Here is a 21,604-nt window from a genome sequence, read left to right as displayed (position 1 = left end):
CGAGAAAGACACAGAGAGGCAACAAGATGGTTAACAGTGGAGTCTGGGGCGTTTTTTTTTTGTTTTTTTTTTACCCTCCTTTTCCAAAGGTTCTCGAGAGCCAGAAGTGATATTTCAATTGAGCGCTTCATTTATAAAAAAAAGTCTGTACGGCCGAGCTTTCTTTGCAAATTTGTTTATGTTCCCGTCAAGGGCCTACGTTGTTATGTTCTCCCACTCCACTCGAGAGGGCCAAGTGTTCTGAATGTGCCGCACCCTGCCATCTCGGCATCTGATGTTATTTATTTATTATGAATTGTTTTTGCGCGGAGGATTTGAGGATGGGGAGTCCAGCCACGGTTGTTCCTCTTACGCTTCATTTCTGCTGAAACACAACAACAACAAAAGGGAGACAAAAAAAATGCGTGACAACAAAGAGCAGCAATCTGAAAAAACAAAAAAGGGCCATGATAGATTCAATCAGTTTTTTTTTTGCACAGTTTTGTGTGTGTGTGTGCGTGTGTGTGTGTGTGTGGCTGTATGCACACACAGAATGAAGTCAAAATGGGAAATAATTCAAGAATAAACCTATGTAGAGAGTTAAAGTTAAAGTGACTAAATAAAAGTCGTACCTCAATAAATGTTTAAACACAAACCGTTCTTGAAGATAATATCCAAATGTTTTTACCTAACCTCAACGTTAAATACAGCTGAAGCAACTGTACAGGATTTCAAAAAAAAAAAGTTTAGGCCACTGTAATATTATGCACAATTTGAACATTTATTTCAGTGATTATTTCGTCGACCACTAGAGAGAGCCTGCATATAAGGATTCAACCATACTTTGAAAATTGCTGCTTTAAGACAGATAAGGTGGTATCGGGGTGCTAATTTAATAACACAGAATTTCCCTGCCTGTTGTGGTGAACACAATTGTCGCAGTCCGACAAGTATTTTGATATAAGTATCATGCAATGCTTTGTTGCTACGTAAGAGCACACACAGTTCCGTCAACATCGCGTCTCCACTGTATTTTTTTTTGTGTAAAATGGCAAGTTGGGATACTTTGGGATTCTTCCCAGAGTTTAAGGGAAGGTAGTTGAGCGTTGAATTGAACTTTTGACTGTATTTTTACCCCTCTGTGTGGAGGTGAAACATATCAAGATGTTTGGAAGGCAGAGGTAATTGTTATGACTCGGTGCAGGGCACTGAGGATTGGAAGCCACCATGCCTTTCCCCTGGGCATTGTGGCAGTGTGAAATGGGATAATAAAGGCCATATTATCCTGTATCTGCTGAGGGGAGGGGAGCGTTCAAGCGGACTGAAACAGTTTTTCCTTAAACAGAGTGCACAAAGCGTTTGGTTTTGTAGCTCTTGGGATGTGTTTGGGTTGGTGTTGATCATCAATGGTTGCTCCGCAGGGGTATGCCAGACATCCAGTGGATGAATCTGGATCCAGTCAAGCTCATGGAGGAACTGAGTCAGTTCACATCCCTGGAAGGATTTAAGGAGATGTTGGACAAAGCCCAGGTGGGATTTCGCTTTACTTAATAGGATCTCTGTGACTTACCCTTATGGTTTCATGCATTAACTCCTGATTCTGCAGGTGGGCCACGCCTACATGAACAGGCCGTGTCTGGACCCATCGGATCCCGACTGCCCTCTCAGTGCTCCTAACAAGGAACTATTAGAGGTATGGCTGCGCCCAACACATTATTCACCAGGAGGAAGTACATGATCCAAGTGGCTCACCATGTTTCTTTTTCCCTTGTAGCCTCCTGACATCGCCGGACGCCTCCAAGGCGGTTGCCACGGTTTTAGCCGGAAGTTTATGCACTGGCAGGAGGAGCTGATCCTGGGAGGGCGCATGAAGAACACCCAAGATGCTCTGACGAGGTAAGCTTGGCCTCCTACTAGGAGTTCTTATTTTTAGGCGCAGGTGTAAACGCCCAGCAGATGTCCCGTCACTGAGTCCCGTCACTGAGTCCCGTGACTGCGGAATCCGCTTCAACCCCGTAAAAACCCTAGATGACACATGCTCGGAATGCCTCATACCAAGTGGGATCGCTTCCCTACGTGACCCTGCTGCAATGTAGGCCAATTAAAGATGCTTACTGCCACATAAAGGCCTTCCATCAAACATTTAGTGTAAGACAGTGCTTCCCAGCCACATTTAGTTTGCCATGAGAGATCATCAGGTGCTGTGGGAAATTATCCAATGCCACTTAATTGGTCCACCACACATCATCGTTATTTCAGTATACATTGGCACCTTAACATACGAGTGCCCTAATTTAAGATTTTTTTCAATTACAGCCCATTGCTCGGTCGATTTTTTTGTTGTTGTTGTTGTGGTTGCAAGTGTCAGTGAGCTGCTGCTGGAGCAAAGTGATGCAAAAAAATGAAGAAACTAAGGTAATGGACAAGGAGAGCTGCAGTCGCCTATGCACTTTTAGCCGTTTATTGAACGGGACAAACAGTCGAACACACAAATATAAAATTAGAATACTCCCAAGGTGCTACTGTCGGCCATAACTCAAGTCTTGACGGTCACACGCAGGCTAATTGACGCATGCTCATTATGTCAATCACGAGGCCATGCCCCTTCAAGGCACATATCAAAACAAATTTGGGTCTGGAACTAATTAATGGCACACCCGTTAATTTCAATGGTTAAAATTGATTTGACATACATGTAAATTGATTCACCTGCTTGATGACGGAACGAATTAAACTCGTCAGTTAAGGTACCACTGTATGTAGTTTTTGTGACTTTTTTCTCTTGTGTCTTGTAAAAATTTCTAATGTAAATTATGTGCCTTGGCACAATAAAGGTTGGGAAACACTGACAACTCAAATAGAATTAAAAAAAAAAATTCTGAAGCCAGTCAATCAAAAAGATGCTTTCCCTTTTTTTTCTTTCTTTACTTTGACGTGTACTGGATTTAAACAGAGCACTGACCACATTGGGTCCGGGCCCAGATTGCGACCCACGCGGGCCCGAGCAGCAGAGCCATGAATGAAAGAGGATTCCCGTCCCATCTGCGAGAGAGTCACACACACACGTTTGATTTATGATCACTTTTTGAGCAGAGTTGCCGCTCACCTCGCTTGTGCCAAGAAAACCTTTTCTGTAGTCTGGGACGGCGGCCCAGAGAGCGGGAGACTGACCAGATAACACTAACACCTGCTTTTTTAGGAGCACTTGTAAACTTAGGGGAGAATTATGTTGCTAAATTTAATGTCTTGTGCTATTTTTTTTTTTTATTATTTTGTGCAGCGCGGAGGCTCTTCAAACTATGTTCCTGTTGATGAGCCCCAAGCAGCTGTACGAGCACTTTAAAGACGACTATGAGATCCACGACATCAACTGGAATGAAGAAAAGGCTACGGCCATCCTGGAGTCGTGGCAGCGGAAGTTTGTGGAGGTAGTGAGGACGCTGGTTAATATTATGTAATCACTGCAAATCCACAGATACCTTTTAAATTTGGGCGAGGGACTAGGGATGACATCATGGGTGCTTGCCATAACATCATCCACCTATTCATTCTCTGTAGCACTTATCCTTATTGGTTTGTGGGTGAGCTGGAGCCTATCACAGCTGACTTTAAGTGAGAGGTGAGGTGGACTGGCCACCAAGTCAGTCACAAGGCATTTCTAGAGAAATAAACGTTCACACTCACATTCACACGGATGGACAATTTTGAGTAGTTAACATGCATGTTTTTCGAGTGTGGGCGCAAGCCGAGATTTGAACCCAGGATCTCTCAACTGTGAGGTAGATTTGTTAACCACGAGGTCACTGTGCTGCTCACTATAATATCATTGCCATATATATATTTTTTGCTCCATTACTTTCCCTCTTAGGATGGAAGAAATTCTATTATCATCACACTTTGCAGTAGTGGTTAGTTTGTCTGCCTCACAGTTGGGAGGTTCGCAGTTCGAATCTCAGCTCTGACATTCCTGTTTGGAGTTTGCATGTTCTCTGGCTTATGCCAACATTCCAAAAATATTCTTCTTAGGTTCATTTAAGTCCCTAAGTGGTCCATAGGTGTGAATGCTTTGTTTGTCTGTGTGTGCCCTCCGCTCGGCTGGCAACCAGTACAGGATGCCCCGCTCCCCAAGTGAGCTGGGATAGGTTCCAGCTCCCCTGTGACCTTACTCTTTGCCATCACTCGTTTTGTTTCACTTTTTCCCCCAAAGATTTTGGTCAAACTCCAAATTGTACATTTTTAGAATTTGGAGGTTCCACTGTAACTCCAAACAGGTGTCCCATTTGTTTTTTGCACACTTTAAACCTCAGTAGCATTCATGTAAATGTGCGCCTCTCTGCAGTCATACAATGAGGAGATATTTCCATGTTCTTACGCACTCTCTCACTCATGTTGGAATTCCGTCAGCTTCCTTGTAAGCAAATCGCAGAGCGAAGTGTGTGTGTGTGTATGTGTTTGTGTGTGTGAGTGTGTGTGTGGCAGGCCAATCATCTCTCACTGTCAGAGCCCTCGTTATGGGAACAAGCTGTTGCTGTGATAGCTGACACCCACCACTGCGGGGCTAAGCAGAGAGGGTGGGAGGGCGAGCGAAAGACGTTTCAGGTCGAAGAAGTATCGCGCTATCTGACTAAACCAAACCAAAATCGGAACAAACAGAAATATGGCTTTCAGATTGCAATGGCGATGATATATTATCCAAAAAAAGCTGAGTCGCGTTCATGGCGGCCTCCTGAGTCATGTGATCCCCATTCCTTTCACCTTTGACACTGCAACCTCTGGCATCTGCGCTCATTACTCCTCGGTTGTCATACGTACACACACTAGCACATGTGAAAACATACACACACATTCGTGTTCTCTTTCAAAGGACTTTTTCAGTTTAGGGGGGCTCTTAAATACGGCGGCGTTGAAAGGGACATGCAGGCACTGGTTGTAGTGGGCGCTTTCATTTTAAATAAACAATGTGCAGAATGTATGTAATGGCATCCAACTCAGTGCTTTGCCTTCTTATGTCTAACGCTAATAGTATTTGGACAGGCTGACGTGAGGAAATTTGGAAGCACTTTGCAGGGGCTTGTACTGATTTATTGCCGTTTATCCCTCAGGTGGTCCACCAGAGTATCCCGACTAACTCCAGCCAGTCCATCCACGCCTTCTCCACCACCACCCTCAACGACATCATGAAGTCCTTCTCCGATGTCAGCGTCCTGCGAGTAGCCGGAGGGTACCTGCTCATGGTGAGCGTAGCAATTGATTTGTCCATCGATTTTGACTAAACTAAGACCCCTCCATTTTTTCGGATTACTGAAGATTTGACACACGTGGGTTTTTATCTCCAGCTGGCCTATGCCTGTGTGACCATGCTGAGGTGGGACTGTGCCAAATCCCAGGGGGCTGTGGGGCTGGCCGGCGTGCTGCTGGTAGCCCTGTCGGTAGCTGCGGGACTGGGCCTCTGCTCTCTGCTGGGACTCTCCTTCAATGCCGCCACCACTCAGGTAACAACATAGACAACTACTACTTTATTCGAGAGCAAAAAGGGGCTGCTGTCTCTTTAGGTCTTAGGGGTGAGAATTTGGTACTTGGGCCTTCAGTGGAGATTGAATCCGCTTCTTAATACCCCCACTATCACGTCACAATCATAGAAACCATCAATACCATACAAAAATGCACCCAACTGTGCCACATACATCATCTGAAGCAGTTCAGAATCAATATTTATCTAACATTTTAAAACAAAACAAAACATGTTTAAAAAAAAAAATGTCATCAGAGATGATGATTATCAAATGTATTAACGTGCCTGGCTCCAGACAAACATTTTTGTTTTTTTCACAGTGGCCCCCTAAAATTTCTAAGGCACAAGCAGAACATTCAGGGTCACACACTATTAAAAGACTTATGGAAAAAAGTTACTTGCACTGTCTCAAATTTTAGGGGCGAAATTTGCAATTTGGGGGCAGTCTGGAGCACTGATGTATGCAGATTGCTATAACATGTTTTGCTAGTCGAGCAGTTTTGCTCTGACCAACAGATCAGAGGATGTAAAAAGGCTGATGTTACACAAATATGAAATGTGGTTGGTCCAAGAAACAGTCCTTTTGCTAATATAGTTCGACTGAAATCTGATTTGACAGCAATATCAAACATCCACATACTGGAAGCAGTGCAGCCAAGAGAAATGCTACAAAATGAAGAGAATACTATAGACTGTTGGGAAGAAATTAATACAAATATTTGAATTTAGGCTTTAAATGTCAGTGCTTTTGAGGTTATTCTGTGTTTAGGCCAACATGGTTAGGAATACAACATGGAATACTCTCTCTGACCCTTTGTGTTTCTCATCGCAGGTGCTTCCCTTCCTGGCACTTGGAATTGGTGTGGATGACATGTTTCTTTTGGCTCACTCCTTCACAGAGGCCGGTAGTAACATTCCGTTTAAGGTACCGTCCCTTTCCAATTCTGTTTTCTCCTTCCCTCCTCCCTCCTTCTCCTCTAAGATGTGTTCTCCCCCAGGAGCGGACCGGAGACTGTTTGCGTCGCACGGGCACCAGCGTGGCTCTGACTTCCATCAACAACATGATCGCTTTCTTCATGGCTGCCCTCGTGCCCATCCCGGCCCTGCGAGCTTTCTCCTTGCAGGTATGCTTTTTCAGTTTTTTTGTTTTTTTTCCTATGCAAAGAAATAAACACAATTGCGCCCTGAGAGGCCCACGGCTTCTTTGAAAATGAAAGGGATAACTTAAGAGAGGTGACATTTATTCAGAGTAGGGGAAAGCCTTTGTTCCCATTTTTTTATGGCCGCTGCACCAACAGCGCCAACTCTTGTTTTTTTTTTTCCTCCCCAAGAGTGTGTATGTGCGTGCAATGTGGAAGAGTCTGAGCAAAGCAGTGAGCATACAGAGAGAGAACTTTGAGGGGAGCACTCGGATCCGTAGATCACTGGCCCGTCGAGGCACTTTGCTCTGATCTGTGACTTAACCGTGGGTGGTCCGCAACACACAAATACACACTCCCGCTAGTGCACACAGTGCAAACCGCAGCCAGTCAGGACGTCAGCTCCGGGGGGCTGCAGCGAGGGCCTGCTGAAGGCTTATGGTTTAGCTCAGACTCGCGGCATATTTGTATATATTTCCCACCCCCTCCTCCTAGCTTCTTTCTCTCTCTCTCTCTTCCTAATAGTTGGAGAGCTTTACCTTCTGGTCTTGTTTCTCCCTGCCTTGTCTGCTTAATGTTCCTGGTCCATTGTTTAGAACAAGGATGTCTAACTTGTTTTCATCATGGGCCACATGGTGGTTATGGTTGCCCTTCGAGAGCCTGGTTATACATATACTTTGGGGCATAACAGTCTGTTAAAATCACAGTTCAGTACGTACCATGGTTTGGTTCACATTCGGTACAGTAAGGGAACAAAATGCAAAAAAATAAAATAAATAAAACTGGAACAGATTTAATGACAAAAAGAAAATTAAACAGCTCAATCTTTTTAGGAATGTCCAACATCAATAGTTTGTCTTCTTTATAGGCAATGAATGATGCAGACAAGTCCAACAGAAACAGTTTGAACAATGTGAATTGTTGTGCTATTATTAGAAAAATATATGCCTTTGCACCTGTAAAATGTTTTCTAGGGTAATTGTAACCTCATATAATCTTGTTTTAGTGTGAGAGTAAGAAAGTAGACCTCGTTCCTCTTTGTCTTATAGTGTATCATCGTTTTGCTCTGAGACAAAATAAGATGCCTGTGGTTGGGGAGGGGGGGTGGGGGCCTGTTGCATAAGACAGATGATAAATGCCCTTTTCGTGTATGTTCTTGCCTAAGGAGAAATAGAGAGATACTTCCTAGAAAGCAGCCATTAGTTTGTATTTGAACTTTCCCCTTGCATGCAATTATTTTATTCAATTTTTTTGCTGATTACTCTAAAAGTGCTTGTGCTGTCTGTCGTCTACTAGAGGGTGAACAAATTTACCTTGACAGCTATAAAACCATTAATAATTGCATTTGTTGTTGCTTTAGCTCAATCTGAAGGGAGAGGCTGTTTAAAGGCTGCTAAAGATTGCTTGAAAAATAGTATGGCTAGCGATGACATCTGCTAGCCCGAAGCTGAGTTGCACTGTGTTTGTAGAGTACAAAGAAGTTACAATTCTTGTATCTGACCTAATATTCATTATGTGAAAACTTAATAATCACCACATCATATTACATAATTGGCCCTGCATTTGGTTATTATGGATCTGCCCTGCAGGCCTTGCGTTTGACACCTGAGGTTTAAAGCAAAATATTTCTCTGGACTGTAGCCAGCAATACCGAAGAAAAATAACCTCACTCCTCCTCAACTCAGGCTGTCTCTAATTTCATATGATGTTCTCAATCTCGTTTTGTTGTCTCCTTTCTTTCAGGCAGCCATCGTGGTGGTGTTTAACTTCGCCATGGTGCTGCTCATCTTCCCCGCCATACTCAGCTTGGACCTCCACCGGCGCAAAGACAAGCGCTTGGACGTCCTGTGCTGCCTGTACAGCCCTTGCGCCGACCGGGTCATACACCTGTCCCCGCACGAGCTGTCGGACGGCGCCGAGCAAAGCCAGGCGCCGGCATCACATACGCACCAGTACGCGACAGGCTCCACCATCACCACCAGTACGCAGATCACCACCACAGTGCAGGCGTTCACGCAGTGCGACGCTGCCGGGCAGCACATTGTCACGATCCTGCCACCAACCTCTCAGATTTCCACCAGCCCGACTTCAATAATTCTGTGTCCTACTTCCCATTCACAAGGTAATAGGGCACAGGTGGCAATGAACCGGCGGTGCCTTGAAACTTCTTTGGATCAATTTAATCTCAAGGCACCACTTTACTTGGTAACTTGAACTGTTGTAACACTTTTCTTCCCCTCTAGCTATCACACCTACGCCCACTACCCCCGTTCAGGATCCCTACGGCTCCCAGTTCTTTACGCCAACCTCCAGCTCTACCCGGGATCTCCTAGCCCAGGTGGAGGACTCCAAATTGGGCAAAAAGTGTGTCCCGCTCCCCTTCCTCCACTGGAACCTGTCCCACTTTGCCAGGGAGAAATACGGTCCACTTCTCCTCAAGCCCAAGAGCAAAGCCATTGTGGTCATCCTCTTCCTGGGCCTCCTGGGCCTCAGCCTGTACGGGACCACCATGGTGCACGATGGCCTCTACCTGACTGACATTGTGCCACGTGACACCAAGGAGTATGACTTCATCGACGCCCAGTTCAAATACTTCTCCTTCTACAATATGTATCTGGTCACCACGGACGGGTTCGATTACGCCCGCTCACAGAGACTTCTGATCCAGCTACACAACGCCTTCAACTCGGTCAGATCCGTGGTCCGAGACAGTGATGGCAAACTACCCCGTATGTGGCTGCACTACTTCCAGGACTGGCTCAGAGGTACATTATTGTGTTTTGAGGTAGTTTTTTTTGTTTCTTTTTTTTCTTAAAGCCAGTCAGGGAATAGATGAGTACAGTTGAGAACAAGCACTATAGAAAATGGATGGATGGAGTCAGAGAATAGAGTGATAGTGATGTCAGTGGGGTTGGGGGTGGGTGACAGGTTTTTTCAGGTGTACTACGGCTTGGGGTGAATTGGATTCGAGGTTGGGTGAGAAGGGTGAGTGAAAGTTCAGTTGTACTGTTTACCCCAATCCACCTGGGCTCAGGGGTGGAGCAGTAGACAGATTGGAGTGGGGTCGGAGGTTATCTTTTGCATGTGCGTCTTCGTGTGTGTGTGTGTCTGTGTGTGTGTGTCCTCCGGCTAGGACATGTCAGAGGCCCAGTCAGGAGGAAGTAATAGCTAACAGGTCAATCAAAGCCAGCTGGCCAAAACGAGACAGAAAGAGAAACTTGATATTTCACTTTTTTTTTTTTTTTTACACCCACCCTCGAAGGTCGCTCTTATAGTTTCGCCGAAGCAGAAATGAAGATGACAAAACGTGGTAATCTTTTCATGTCACTTTTTACAGGTCTTCAGGCCGCTTTCGACTCAGACTGGCTGGCGGGAAGGATCACCTCGGACAGCTATCGGAACGGCACTGAGGACGGCGCCCTAGCGTACAAACTCCTCATCCAGACCGGCTCCAAGAAAGAACCCTTCAACTACAGCCAGGTAAGATGAAAGATTACTTCTGCGTTACGCTATGAACATGTCTGTTTGGCATCTGTTCTAAGAAATGTTTCCATTTGTAGCTCACTTCTCGTCGGCTGGTGGATGCAGAGGGTCACATCCCCCCCGAGGTGTTTTACATTTACCTGACGGTGTGGGTTAGTAATGATCCACTGGGCTATGCCGCCTCCCAGGCCAACTTCTATCCCCATCCCAGAGAGTGGATCCACGACAAGTACGATACCACGGGGGAGAATCTGCGCAGTAAGTGTCCGAGACTTTTCCTATATTGCAATATTTCCTGTTGAGCCAAGGCACACCACCAAACAAAAACGTCACAAAAAGTCAATACAGTGATCCCCGTTCAATCGCAGAGGTTACGTTCCAGATCCACACGATAGGTCAAAATCTGCATTATAGAGAAACCATATTTTTAACTCAAATAAAAAAAATGTTTAAAAGAAAAATCTGAGAAGGTAACAGGACTTTTTAATTTTTTACTGGCAGAAACACAAAGCTGCTTTATTAGCAGGAATCCAAGAATGACGCACATGGAGAGCTTCAATAATAATTTGGAGACCAATTAAGTGAAATTGGATATTTTTATGCAGGACACACATGACCTCTGACAACACACAAACTGATTGGGAACCACTGCTATATTAAACTCCTTAATATAGAATCCTCCTCACATCCTGCCCTCCTTCTCGTCCTTGCAGTTCCGGCCGCAGAGCCCCTGGAGTTCGCTCAGTTTCCCTACTACCTGAACGGGCTGCGGCAAGCCGGCGACTTCGTAGAAGCCATCGAGAGCGTGCGGGCCATCTGCGATGAGTTCAGCCGCAAGGGCGTGTTCAACTACCCCAACGGATACCCGTTCCTCTTCTGGGAGCAGTACATAGGCCTCCGACATTGGTTCTTACTGGCCATCAGCGTGGTACTGGCGTGCACCTTCCTGGTTTGTGCTCTGCTCCTGCTCAACCCGTGGACCGCCGGCATCATTGTGAGTCCACCACTCCGTCTTCAATATTTTCCACCTCAGCTACCCGATTACTTTTCCTCTGTGCTCGTCTTGCTCTCCACTTTCCTCTCAAACCGCTTGGCACAGCTCAATAACATCGTCCAACGGGGGGCCCCTCCGGCTCTGCGGAGGGCCGGTGCGCACACAGATACGGGGGGACCTTTGTCATTCTAATGTAGGCAGGGCCGGCCTTAGAAAAGGGAATGCAAAGGAGCGAGAAAGACTTTGCCCTCCCAGAGCCTACCTCCAACTCCATCACTGCTTTTGTCAGAGGGAGAACGAGAGGCTCGGGGGACAGGACCGATCTGCCCAGTCGCGACCTTGGCCCGCTCGACCCATCCATCAGAGAAATGTGTGAGCCAGAAAAAGAGAGACAGTGTTGAGTCGTTAGAAAACGTTTCACACACAAGCTGGTGCCCACCCACCCCTCACAAATGCATGTCCACAGCCATTCGAGGGGGTGGGCTGGAGCACAACAACAGTTGCAGTTTCTGCTGGAATGTGTTTAATTAGACTGAAATCAGACAAACACACACACACATACGTATATGCGTGTGTAGTCTCCATGCAGCCGCCCGCCTTTGGAAGCTTTCAGTCAGCCTCTATGTGGTGGTCAAGCATTAAAATGGCTTTTATCATTTTGCAATTTAACCGTGCCCCAGCGCGGAGGCCCCGCAGGGATCAAAAGCTCTTTGGAACAGCCTTCTCGTCTGTGGTTGCACCAGCGGAAGCATCATTTATTTACACGTCTTAGTACAGTGGTGCCTTGAGATATGAGTTTAATTTGTTCTGTGACCATAACTTAAAACACTCGTATCTCAAATCATCTTTCCCCACTGAAATGAATGTAAGTCATTAATCCACTGCATCTTAACCATAACCCCTCAAAAACAAAAATGTTTGTGTTTTTTCCATCCAATCCATTTTCTTTACCGCTTATCCTCACTAGGGTCGCGGGCTGCTGGAGCCTGTCCCAGCTATCTTGGGCGGGAGGCGGGGTACACCCCGAACCGGTCGCCAGCCAATCGCAGAGCACATAGAAACAAACAACCATTCGCACTCACATTCACACCTATGGGCAATTTAGAGTCTCCAATCAACCTACCACGCATGTCTTTGGGATGTGGGAGGAAACCGGAGTGCCCGGAGAAAACCCAGACACAAGGAGAACAAACTCCACACAGGCGGGGCCGGGATGTGAATCCCCAGAACTTTGAAGCAGATGTGCTAACCGGTCACCCACCATGCCGACTGGAAAAATATCATTCACTATATTGTTATAGAATATTGTTATATTATCTGTCCGTCCGTTAGCGTGTCAATGCCGTTTTGCAAATTTGCGCTTGCAAGTCAAAGCAAAAAATTGTCCGAATGACGACTTGTATCTCCAAAATCTTGTAGGTGTAGTCACTCATCTCTCAAGGCACCATTGTACAGTGTACTGTACCCATTAAAACCCATTAAAAACAAGCACTAACACTAAAAACTAAATGAGCTGCAGTACTTTCACTAGCAGACAGTTAAACATAAAGGGAGCTATTGTCTCACTTTCCGTCAATCATTACGAGCACTTCTGTGGAAGGAGAAGCGAGACGTATGGTGGGATGGAGAAGTATTAGCCCCAGGGTTGGTAATTTGACGCCACGCGGCCGAGACCCTGAGGTCAAAGATTGTGTGGGGTGAAAAGGCAAAAGAGCTCAAGTCAGTCCCTCACGTCATCTGTAATCTTCACGCCATCTCGCTTCCATTCTTTCAATGGGCTTTTTTCCCTCCTCACCAAAAACCTCCTTTTCTTTGTATCTTCAGGTGTTTATCTTGGCCATGATGACGGTGGAGCTGTTTGGCATCATGGGTTTGATCGGCATCAAGTTGAGCGCCATCCCCGTGGTCATCCTCATTGCCTCGGTAGGCATCGGCGTGGAGTTCACCGTTCACATTGCACTGGTGAGTCCACACGACAAGATTTTGCTACACGCTGGGCTAGTGGTTAGCACGTCTGCCTAACAGTCCAGTAGTGGGTATTCTAAGACTATGTTCACACATAGTTCAGTACACCAGAGTAATAAAAAAAAAAAGATACATACAGATTGTTAATTTCCCTTATAATCGATCAAGGAAATTCCATCCAATTCCCATCCCTACTTGAAACCGCCTTGCCTCACATATGGCATACCATCATTTACTGTAGCTCTATATGCAACCACCCACCCCCAACTAAAACATCCAGGAATTCTGAAGGGTGCCAAGCCTCGTCACCACAAGTGCGAGTTTTGTGCGATCGGCAAGATTTCCAACTCATTTCTCCTTTCCACCTTCCCCCTCCCCCCCTCTAAACCACCCCCCCCCCCCCCTTCCTGCGGCAGGGCTTCCTGACAGCCATTGGCACCAGAAACAAGCGCTCGGCCGTGGCTCTGGAGCACATGTTTGCCCCAGTGGTTGACGGCGCCATTTCCACGCTGCTGGGCGTTCTCATGCTGGCGGGGTCCGAGTTTGACTTCATCATGAGGTGAGACGCAAGCGTGTGTGGATCACAGATAGCAAAAATACTCACATTCTTGAGTAGAAATACAGATACTTGTGTAAAAAATATTTTGGGTGTGGCAAAAATGGGATATGTAAGTATAAGAAAGATGCTAGATGAAGTAGCATCCATTTTTCAGTGTTTGAGAGCAGAGACAATGGCTTGATTTTTGACTATTTTGAAGCCTAATTTTATAAACTTGACAATTTTTTTAATCATTCAAATTTGGCAGGGTTGTTAACAACACTAAATAGTAAAAATTGATGGGGAAAAAACAGTAACAAACCTATTTGGACAAGGTAAAGAGTAGATTTTTTTTTTCAAATGTAGGGAGTAAATGTAAGAAGTCATCAGAAAAAAAAAATATTGAAGTACAGATACCTGAAAAATCTACTTAAGTACAATACTTAGTTACTTCCCACCACAGGTGTGGCACTATACTACGTCTGACACCCTCCATATGTTACCTTCAGAGAATGTTTTGCTTTGACGTCGGTGTGGTGTGGAGGCAGTTGTCTTGCTTCAACCTGGGATGGTAGGAAGCCTTGTGGGGAGTCAAAGTTGCATGCAGGTGGAAATGTTATACCCCTATTTATGCACACACACGCACACACACATAGACACGGCAACAAACATGCACCTGGTTCTGTCACTCCGGGGACACACACGCACACACATCCGTCTCTCCGACCTCAGAACACACAACAAATGGAGAAAACATCAAGGGTGTGTAGCAGCTGCTCGTAAACATGGAAGTGTTTTCCTACCCACTGGGTGGTGTCTCTCCTTCTCACACACTCACGGGAATGTGTAAAAAAATCCTATCAGTTTGGCGCTGTCTGCCTCCGCATTGGGTGCCATAGTAAAACAAAACAAAAAAAAGTGAACTAGTCAGTCAGTTAGATTTTGCGTGGGCCACCAACAGACATGGATGTCCTGTGTTTGTGTGCGTGCACCCATTTTCTACCAGTGTTTCATGGTCAGAGTGGAAAAAAAAGAAGGCAAATAGCTCAATGTTTTTCTGCTGAATGCGGTCTCGGGCCCAGAACCCAAAACCACAACCTTGAGCTCACAGACTGCAAGCAGGGCCTCCGTGACATAAAAAGCACAGTTTGTCTGCAGAACTGAAAGCAAGGGAGTAGAGAAAGAGGAGAAGATGTGGAAAGAGAGGCGATGATGTGCTCGGAGGGTGGCTTCCTTGCATCCAGATGGAGGAGAAAAGGTGCAAACATGTACGTACAATGAACCCTAATTTATCGCAGGATATATCTTCCAGACCCAACAACTATAGGTGAAAATCTGCTACACACACCAGAGCAGCAATATATACAGAACATACAACAATACTAGGCATAGCGGCATGCACATGCTAATGAATAGCATCAGTGTGGCAGTGTTATAATGCTTTAAGAGATAGATATTTGAATACAAATGGTGCACATAGATAGATAATATAAAAATACTACTAGGCATATATTTTTTATCGTCTGTGAAAAACAACTAATATTACTGCAAATTTCTAAATCAATTGCAATAGTCGAGTGAAACTCTTCGTCGCATGTCTGCAAGACTGTATTATACTGCTGCCCGGTGGCTGCTGTATGTTTTTTATAAAGTACAATATTATAGGGTGCTATTTGTGTTAAAAAAAACACATTACAAATATTGTTTTTGGGTTTTTGTTTTTTTTTTTGGTGTGGAGAGCTGAAACAGATTAATGGCATTTCCATTTTTTTCAATGGAGAAAGATGGTTTGAGATTCTTGAGTTACAAACGTGAGCGTGGAATTAATTAAACTTGTATCGTGTAACTCTGCTCTGTGGGAACGACTATTACTGGAGCTCAGTTGGGGACAGTACTACAAGGAAAGTGCACAACACTAAATTCCCTATACTGTAAAAAAAAAAAAATAATCTGCATTACAGCCGGGGAACACTGTACCGTTCTTTGCTTTGTCTTTTCGAAAAGTGAGAAAACGGGATCTTGGTTATTTTATTTGGAGGTCCTTCGGTCTGGCCGAACGGGGTAGGGTTGGAGCTGACTAGCCAGAGTACCGTAAATAAGCGGCAGTAAGCATCTCCTGACCTTGTAATGTGCTGAATAAACAGCACGCCTAATTCGGCGCATTCAGTCCATAGCAGGCGCGCGTGTACACACACTCATCCACATACGTACACATGTGTAAACACACACCCCTGCTCTCATTCTCACACACGACTCCCCAGACCCCAACGGCGAATGGAAAAGATTAAAGTTTATGTAAACAACAGAATTCCGAAGAACAAGACGCCGTTGGAGGTCCTCACTGACGTCGGTTTCGCACTCTCTCGCCTCGGTGTCGCCGCTCTGCGTCTGTCTCGCTCTCCCGTTGTCGTTTTCTGCAGTTTTTGGGGGAGCTAAATGGCACGGCGCCTGACTGGTGATTTCAGCATGTCGGCTTGGTTTTGAGCGTGCGTAGCGTCAAAGAATTCGAACGACTTCAGCTTATGTGCTGTTTTCATACAGCGGTAGCTGACCGACATGCAATTCTGAGAAACAAAAAAACAGTCAAGTCGAGTTTAACTGTATAGGCCTTAATCTCAAAAGAGTCTAAAAGGGCTTCACAGGCCCACAGTTCACAGAGATCGACAACATCCCCTCGGAGGTGTTTCTTCCTCAGGACCTGTCCCGGTCAGTCAATGCAGAATCCATACAGCACCGCCTCTGGGGAAGTGGTCCACTTCAGTTCTTGTCCCAGTCGGTCGGTAGAGAATCCCTATAGCAACAGCCTCACATCGATCATCAGCACCTAGAGAGGGAGGGGGTGTGGGGAATTGGAGAAGCGGCAATAAAACAAGCCAAAATCCAGATGTCCAGGGTGTACCCCCGCATCAATAGGCTCCAGCATACCTGCAGCTCTAATATGGGCAAACCCTATAGATAATTAATGGAAATTTAGAATGGCCCTCAGAAGACATGGCTTTTATCCCTGTCTTTCTTTTTTTTTCTTTTTCTTTTTTTTCATTCCAACAATAATGCCTCTCCTGCATCTCACTGTCTCGCTCTTTCTGCTTTCTGTTAGTGTTTAAGTGGACTCCTCTCTAATTTTCTCGGCTGCTCTTTCTTGTGGTGCGCCTTACCCCAGTTCCACCAGCACCTCCCCTTAGCTCTGCTGAGACTCACGCAACACAAAAACGCACAACAGAGCGCGGAGGGAAGCGTTCTTGTAGCAACACCCAATGAGGCATCAAAGGGTGTTTTGGTTGGAGTAAGCGGGAATCAGATTTGCCCCCCTCTCATCCTCTGCCTTTGATACACAAACACCGCGCTTCCCTTAGAATTCTTCCTCCTCAACTACTTGCCCTCATCATGCCTTAAGAGTACGGTTGACAATTTAGTGCCTCTACGCACAAATCGATTTTTTTTTTTAAACGTGACAGACCCCACACATGAAGTTGGGGGGGGGGGGGAATCAAGTGTCCTTACTGCTCTTGTCATGTGTGGTGTACTCCAGATGACCTACACAGCACACCACGCACACACACACACACACACACACATAAGACCTGATGTCTGGTGCAGTACCAACACTGACGTGTGAGAGGCAGCATGGCACCACAGGGTAGAAGAAGAGTAGTTGAAGAAGTACTAGCAGAAGCTCAGTTAACTTTTAGCTTATCTGGGAACGACATTGCGGTTACAAAATCTACTCCTTTTCATTTTTACTGCAGTTAATGCTTCAGGTCGCTTCCTGATTGGCTATTGTTCCATTTCACGTCACAGTTACTGAGTCTGTGGCGCGGCCGAACTGAGTGTTGACCGCACACATACGGATTTGAGATCCTGAATGTGAACAGGTTTAACATTTACGAAATCACTTTAACACAACTTACACCACATGATAATTGAGAATATGAAAGTAAAACATTTGTGTGATTGTAAATATTGAACAGGTTTAACAATTACGATTATTGGCCCAGACTATTTCATATCAGAACAGGGGGGGGGGGTGAGTCTTAATTCACTTTAAACCACCCAATGATTGAACATTTAGAATTGCTGGGCCCAACCGTTTTCAGAACAGATCTGGGAGGAAAAGTACTGTATAGTCTTTCCGAGACATCCAAGAATTGGGCTGTTGCTGACTTATATTGGAAGGGGGGAAAAACTTTGTCCCGATTATCGGTATGCATGGACCCCGCATTAATGTACCTCACCTCTTGTGTTCTTAGGTATTTCTTTGCTGTGTTGGCCATCTTGACCGTTCTTGGAATGCTGAACGGCTTGGTCCTGCTCCCGGTCATCCTCTCCTTGCTGGGCCCCCCTGCCGAGCTGGCAGCAGTCGACGACGGCAGCCGCCAGCCGGCGCCTTCGCCTGAGCCTCCACTCCCACCGCCCATGGCACACCACGGTTACTTCGCGGACGACCACGACCCCCGCCGGGCGTTCTCCGAGACGTCCGACTCAGAATACTACTCGGAGATGACGAGCACGTCGGGTATCGGCGAGCAGGATTACAAGTACTGCGACCGCAGCCCGTACAGTGTGCCGCCTGCGACCTCACACATTCTGCTCGAAGCCAGCAAGAATCCCAGCTTTCCGAAACTCACGGTACACATGACGACACACACACATACAATTTTTTTAATCCAGGGGGAAAGCATTTCAAAGCATTTCAGTTCAGCATCATCTCTTCTTTACATGCAATTTCTACTGACATTGGCATTCTGTAGTTACAGTAAATATTTGCATGTATATAAAACAATCTAATGAAACACAGTAAGTACAGGGGTAACATGAGCATGCCTTCTTGTGATGGCGTATTCTTCTGCCACTGTTCATTGTGGGACATTTGTAACCTTGTAATCTTGTATGTTGGCTAAGCTAAGATGGCTGTCAATGTTTTAAAAATCTTTATGTATGGCATGTTTTCCATGGCAGGTGGTGAGGCCGCCAAGGGAAACCGGAGGACGGATAGAACCGTCCATTGACTCTCCACACAATGCTCAGTCGCCTTTGAGCTCGCAGTTGACATGCTGGGATGGACCCAAGCGAGACCAGCAGCAGCAGCAGCAGCAGCAGCCAGGACAACAAAATCTACCTGGAGACAGAGCTCACCAGCCCGGGCGGACTTATCTGAGCGGTCCTAGGCTACAGAGCGGCCGAGGGCCTCAGCCAAACAGGACTAAAGGGCCCGCCGGCTACGGCGACCCCGCGGCCAGGGGGCCCGTCACCATGGTGACGGCCACGGCCTCCGTGACGGTGGCCGTGCACCCGACACTGCCCGGAGCGGCGTACCAGGGCTACATGCACGAAGGCTTCGACACGGACACTGAGTCGGACTGCTTTGAGGCCACTAAGAGGACTAAGTTTTCGTCGTATAAGAGAGACTCTTTAGAGCTCCAAGACTCGGAACGTCCACAGGATCAGACGACGCACCAGGCCAGACAAGGTGAGACTCAGACTTCTTAGCAACAATTCCCTACAATCAGTGTGACCCAACCTTTATTGAGCCCTGGTACGTACTGTATTTTACATTCGATAAAATCTCACGGTACACCGCCAAATAAAATGTGGTTAGAGTGTTACCTTGACTTATGAGCTCCCCCAACTTATCTTTGTTTTTTTTTTGAGGTACGAGCATTGCTTGACAGATTCTTTTGCATTTTTATCAGACTGATACCCAGCACGAGTATTCCCTCTTGGGTCCTCACCGATACTGAGTACCGATACCACTAGCACTTTTGATACATAACATTTTAATTAACACAGATAATTGGAAACAAAGGCCGTACTTTCTTTCTGACGCACATAATGATTCGCCGATGTGTCAAAGTGCTGAAATCTAGCACCAACTACTGGCGAGGAGGACTTACTTGATGTGAGAGCTTTTTTTGCCTTACGTATTGGTGGCTAGTATCAGCATCCTTTACAAGTATCGATTTGATACCGACACCTGGTATCGGTACTAGCCCATCCCTAGTTTTTATATAATGCAGTTCTATTTTTCTTAATTTAAAAAAAACAATGGGGGGGCTGGAAAAGATTAATGGCATTTCAATTAATTTTAATGGGGAAAATCGAGCTTGTGACTGAACAAATTAAACTCGTAAGTCAAGGGACCACTGTATTTTACATAAGAAAAAAAATGGGGGGAAAAAAAGTGGATGCAGAGGTTAGTTATGTACCTTCTGCCATCTTGTGGAAGAGCACAAAATTGGTCTGCCTGTCATTATAGGTTGTTTCCATAGATAGTTGTCATTATTTGTCATAAATGAATAGTTTTCAGACCAATAAGTGAAACTGGATAATTCTTTGGATGATTGGGAATCACTGCCCTACATTTTCAAAAATCTAATTTGCTCTTGTCTCATGTTTTTCAGGCGGGTCAAGGATCCAGACGGCCAAAGAGTGCTAGACTCCTCCACGCTCGTCCTCTGGAAACTGTACATATACGCCACATAGGATTTATTTGAAGGACGATATGTACTGTAAATCTATGAGTATATATTTTAATACTAAAATAAGAGGGAAGCTATTTAAAAGAGTACTGTATAACTTTGGGCATACTCGTGTAAAAGTTTTTTGTGGCGGGGGAGTTTTGTTTTCTTGGCCCCCTGCATATAGTGTATAGAATAAGAATAATGTGCTATATGTAAAAAGTGTCCACACAGAGTGAGATCCTATTAAGATATCAGGCTATTGAACATACATGGTCAGTGTTTTATTCCTATTTGTATTATTATGTTTTGTTTTTGGTTTTTTGGTTTTTTTTTGCTGCTACAGTCATTTTTAAGTGATTTGCCTTAAAAAAAAATGCAGTAACCCCTCTTCCTCCCCCTTGAGGCCACACACACACACACTATAATATTATACTGTGAAATCTAACAGATTTCTTAACAACGTGCCTTTATCGCTATTGTCAATGCAGGATCCAGAGCTCAGTATTAAGTCCTTTGCAGTTTTATCTACTTGAAGGTTAACACAATGGGAACTATAAGGGAGTCTTTTTAAATTGTTGTAACCCCAATGGAGTTACCTATAAGCTACTATTTACATTTTACAGCAGCTTTGTTTTTTTTTACTTTATTTCCACTACAGTTCTTACTGTACAGAAATTGTCTCATCACTGCCAGTGTCATTTGCAGGGAAGATCTTTTCTGTATTTTTCAAGTGGCAGCTTTGTTTTTTTTTTTTTTTTTTTTTTTTAAAGAAACAAAATGTTGAGTAGCTACTGTGCAGTTATGAAAAAATAATTCACCCTACATAACCACCATTGGCAGGAGGACTTTTTAGGGAGGGGGTCGAGGGGAAGCTTGTGCATTGTTTGTAGTTTAAAGAAATGTTAATGTCATGCCATATAAATTATTTATATTCAAATTTTTATTTTTGTAGTTTGTACAGATGTTAGTATTTAGACTGAAGTTCTATTTTTAAAGAGTAAATATATATTATATATAAATATATCTATTTGTTGCTGAGTTTGATTTTCTTTTTGTTTTCATTTAGGAAAGGGTGGGGGTCATTATTATGTTGTTGTTGTGGTGAGAGCATGAAGGTGTCACTTTTACACCTTTTTTTTTTTTTTTTTTCCTTCATGGGCCCCTCCTTTGTCGTTGTCCATGTCTAAAACACTGTGACTTCTGAAAACTATGCTCAAGAAACCCCTTGTGTGACCGCTATGTTCTCTCACCTGCTATAGAAAATTAACTAACAAAAATAAATTCAAGGAAAAACAAAAAGTTCCACGTGTCTTTGCCAATTCTTTGTTGCATGCGTTCCGTAGTTAGGTATTAAGCTATAAAATTGTGTTATGCTAATATTCTGCTACTACAGTATATACAGTGGGGCAAATAATTAGTTGATCCCCTGCTGAATTTGTATTTTTTTTTAACTTATACAAAAAAATAAGTCTCTGATTTATATTGATTATAGTACTAGACAGAATATCAGTCATGAAAAACACAATATGAAAAAGT

The 21,604-nt window shown here is 44.8% G+C and overlaps 1 protein-coding gene across 4 annotated transcripts in view; it reads left to right on the top strand.

Annotated features, from left to right (window-relative positions):
* Positions 1 to 21,353, top strand: part of ptch2 (patched 2) — a 56,623-nt gene extending 35,270 nt beyond the window's left edge. For all 4 annotated transcript variants that reach the window (XM_061796676.1, XM_061796675.1, XM_061796674.1 and 1 more), the window contains 18 exons: positions 1,401 to 1,509; positions 1,586 to 1,672; positions 1,754 to 1,875; positions 3,260 to 3,407; positions 5,082 to 5,213; positions 5,316 to 5,471; positions 6,324 to 6,416; positions 6,490 to 6,615; positions 8,374 to 8,752; positions 8,874 to 9,395; positions 9,968 to 10,110; positions 10,191 to 10,371; positions 10,827 to 11,107; positions 12,932 to 13,069; positions 13,489 to 13,631; positions 17,858 to 18,236; positions 18,567 to 19,077; positions 20,009 to 21,353. In XM_061796676.1, the coding sequence (XP_061652660.1) occupies positions 1,401 to 1,509; positions 1,586 to 1,672; positions 1,754 to 1,875; positions 3,260 to 3,407; positions 5,082 to 5,213; positions 5,316 to 5,471; positions 6,324 to 6,416; positions 6,490 to 6,615; positions 8,374 to 8,752; positions 8,874 to 9,395; positions 9,968 to 10,110; positions 10,191 to 10,371; positions 10,827 to 11,107; positions 12,932 to 13,069; positions 13,489 to 13,631; positions 17,858 to 18,236; positions 18,567 to 19,077; positions 20,009 to 20,043 (3,685 nt within the window). In that variant the 3' untranslated portion in view covers positions 20,044 to 21,353. The remainder of the gene's footprint in view (positions 1 to 1,400; positions 1,510 to 1,585; positions 1,673 to 1,753; positions 1,876 to 3,259; positions 3,408 to 5,081; positions 5,214 to 5,315; positions 5,472 to 6,323; positions 6,417 to 6,489; positions 6,616 to 8,373; positions 8,753 to 8,873; positions 9,396 to 9,967; positions 10,111 to 10,190; positions 10,372 to 10,826; positions 11,108 to 12,931; positions 13,070 to 13,488; positions 13,632 to 17,857; positions 18,237 to 18,566; positions 19,078 to 20,008) is intronic.
* The last annotated feature ends 251 nt before the right edge of the window (positions 21,354 to 21,604 follow it).

Source organism: Phyllopteryx taeniolatus, chromosome 14 (assembly GCF_024500385.1).
Source record: "Phyllopteryx taeniolatus isolate TA_2022b chromosome 14, UOR_Ptae_1.2, whole genome shotgun sequence".
Taxonomy (NCBI): Eukaryota; Metazoa; Chordata; class Actinopteri; order Syngnathiformes; family Syngnathidae; genus Phyllopteryx; species Phyllopteryx taeniolatus.
Note: the sequence above shows the minus strand (reverse complement) of the source record. Positions and strands in the feature narration are given on the sequence as shown.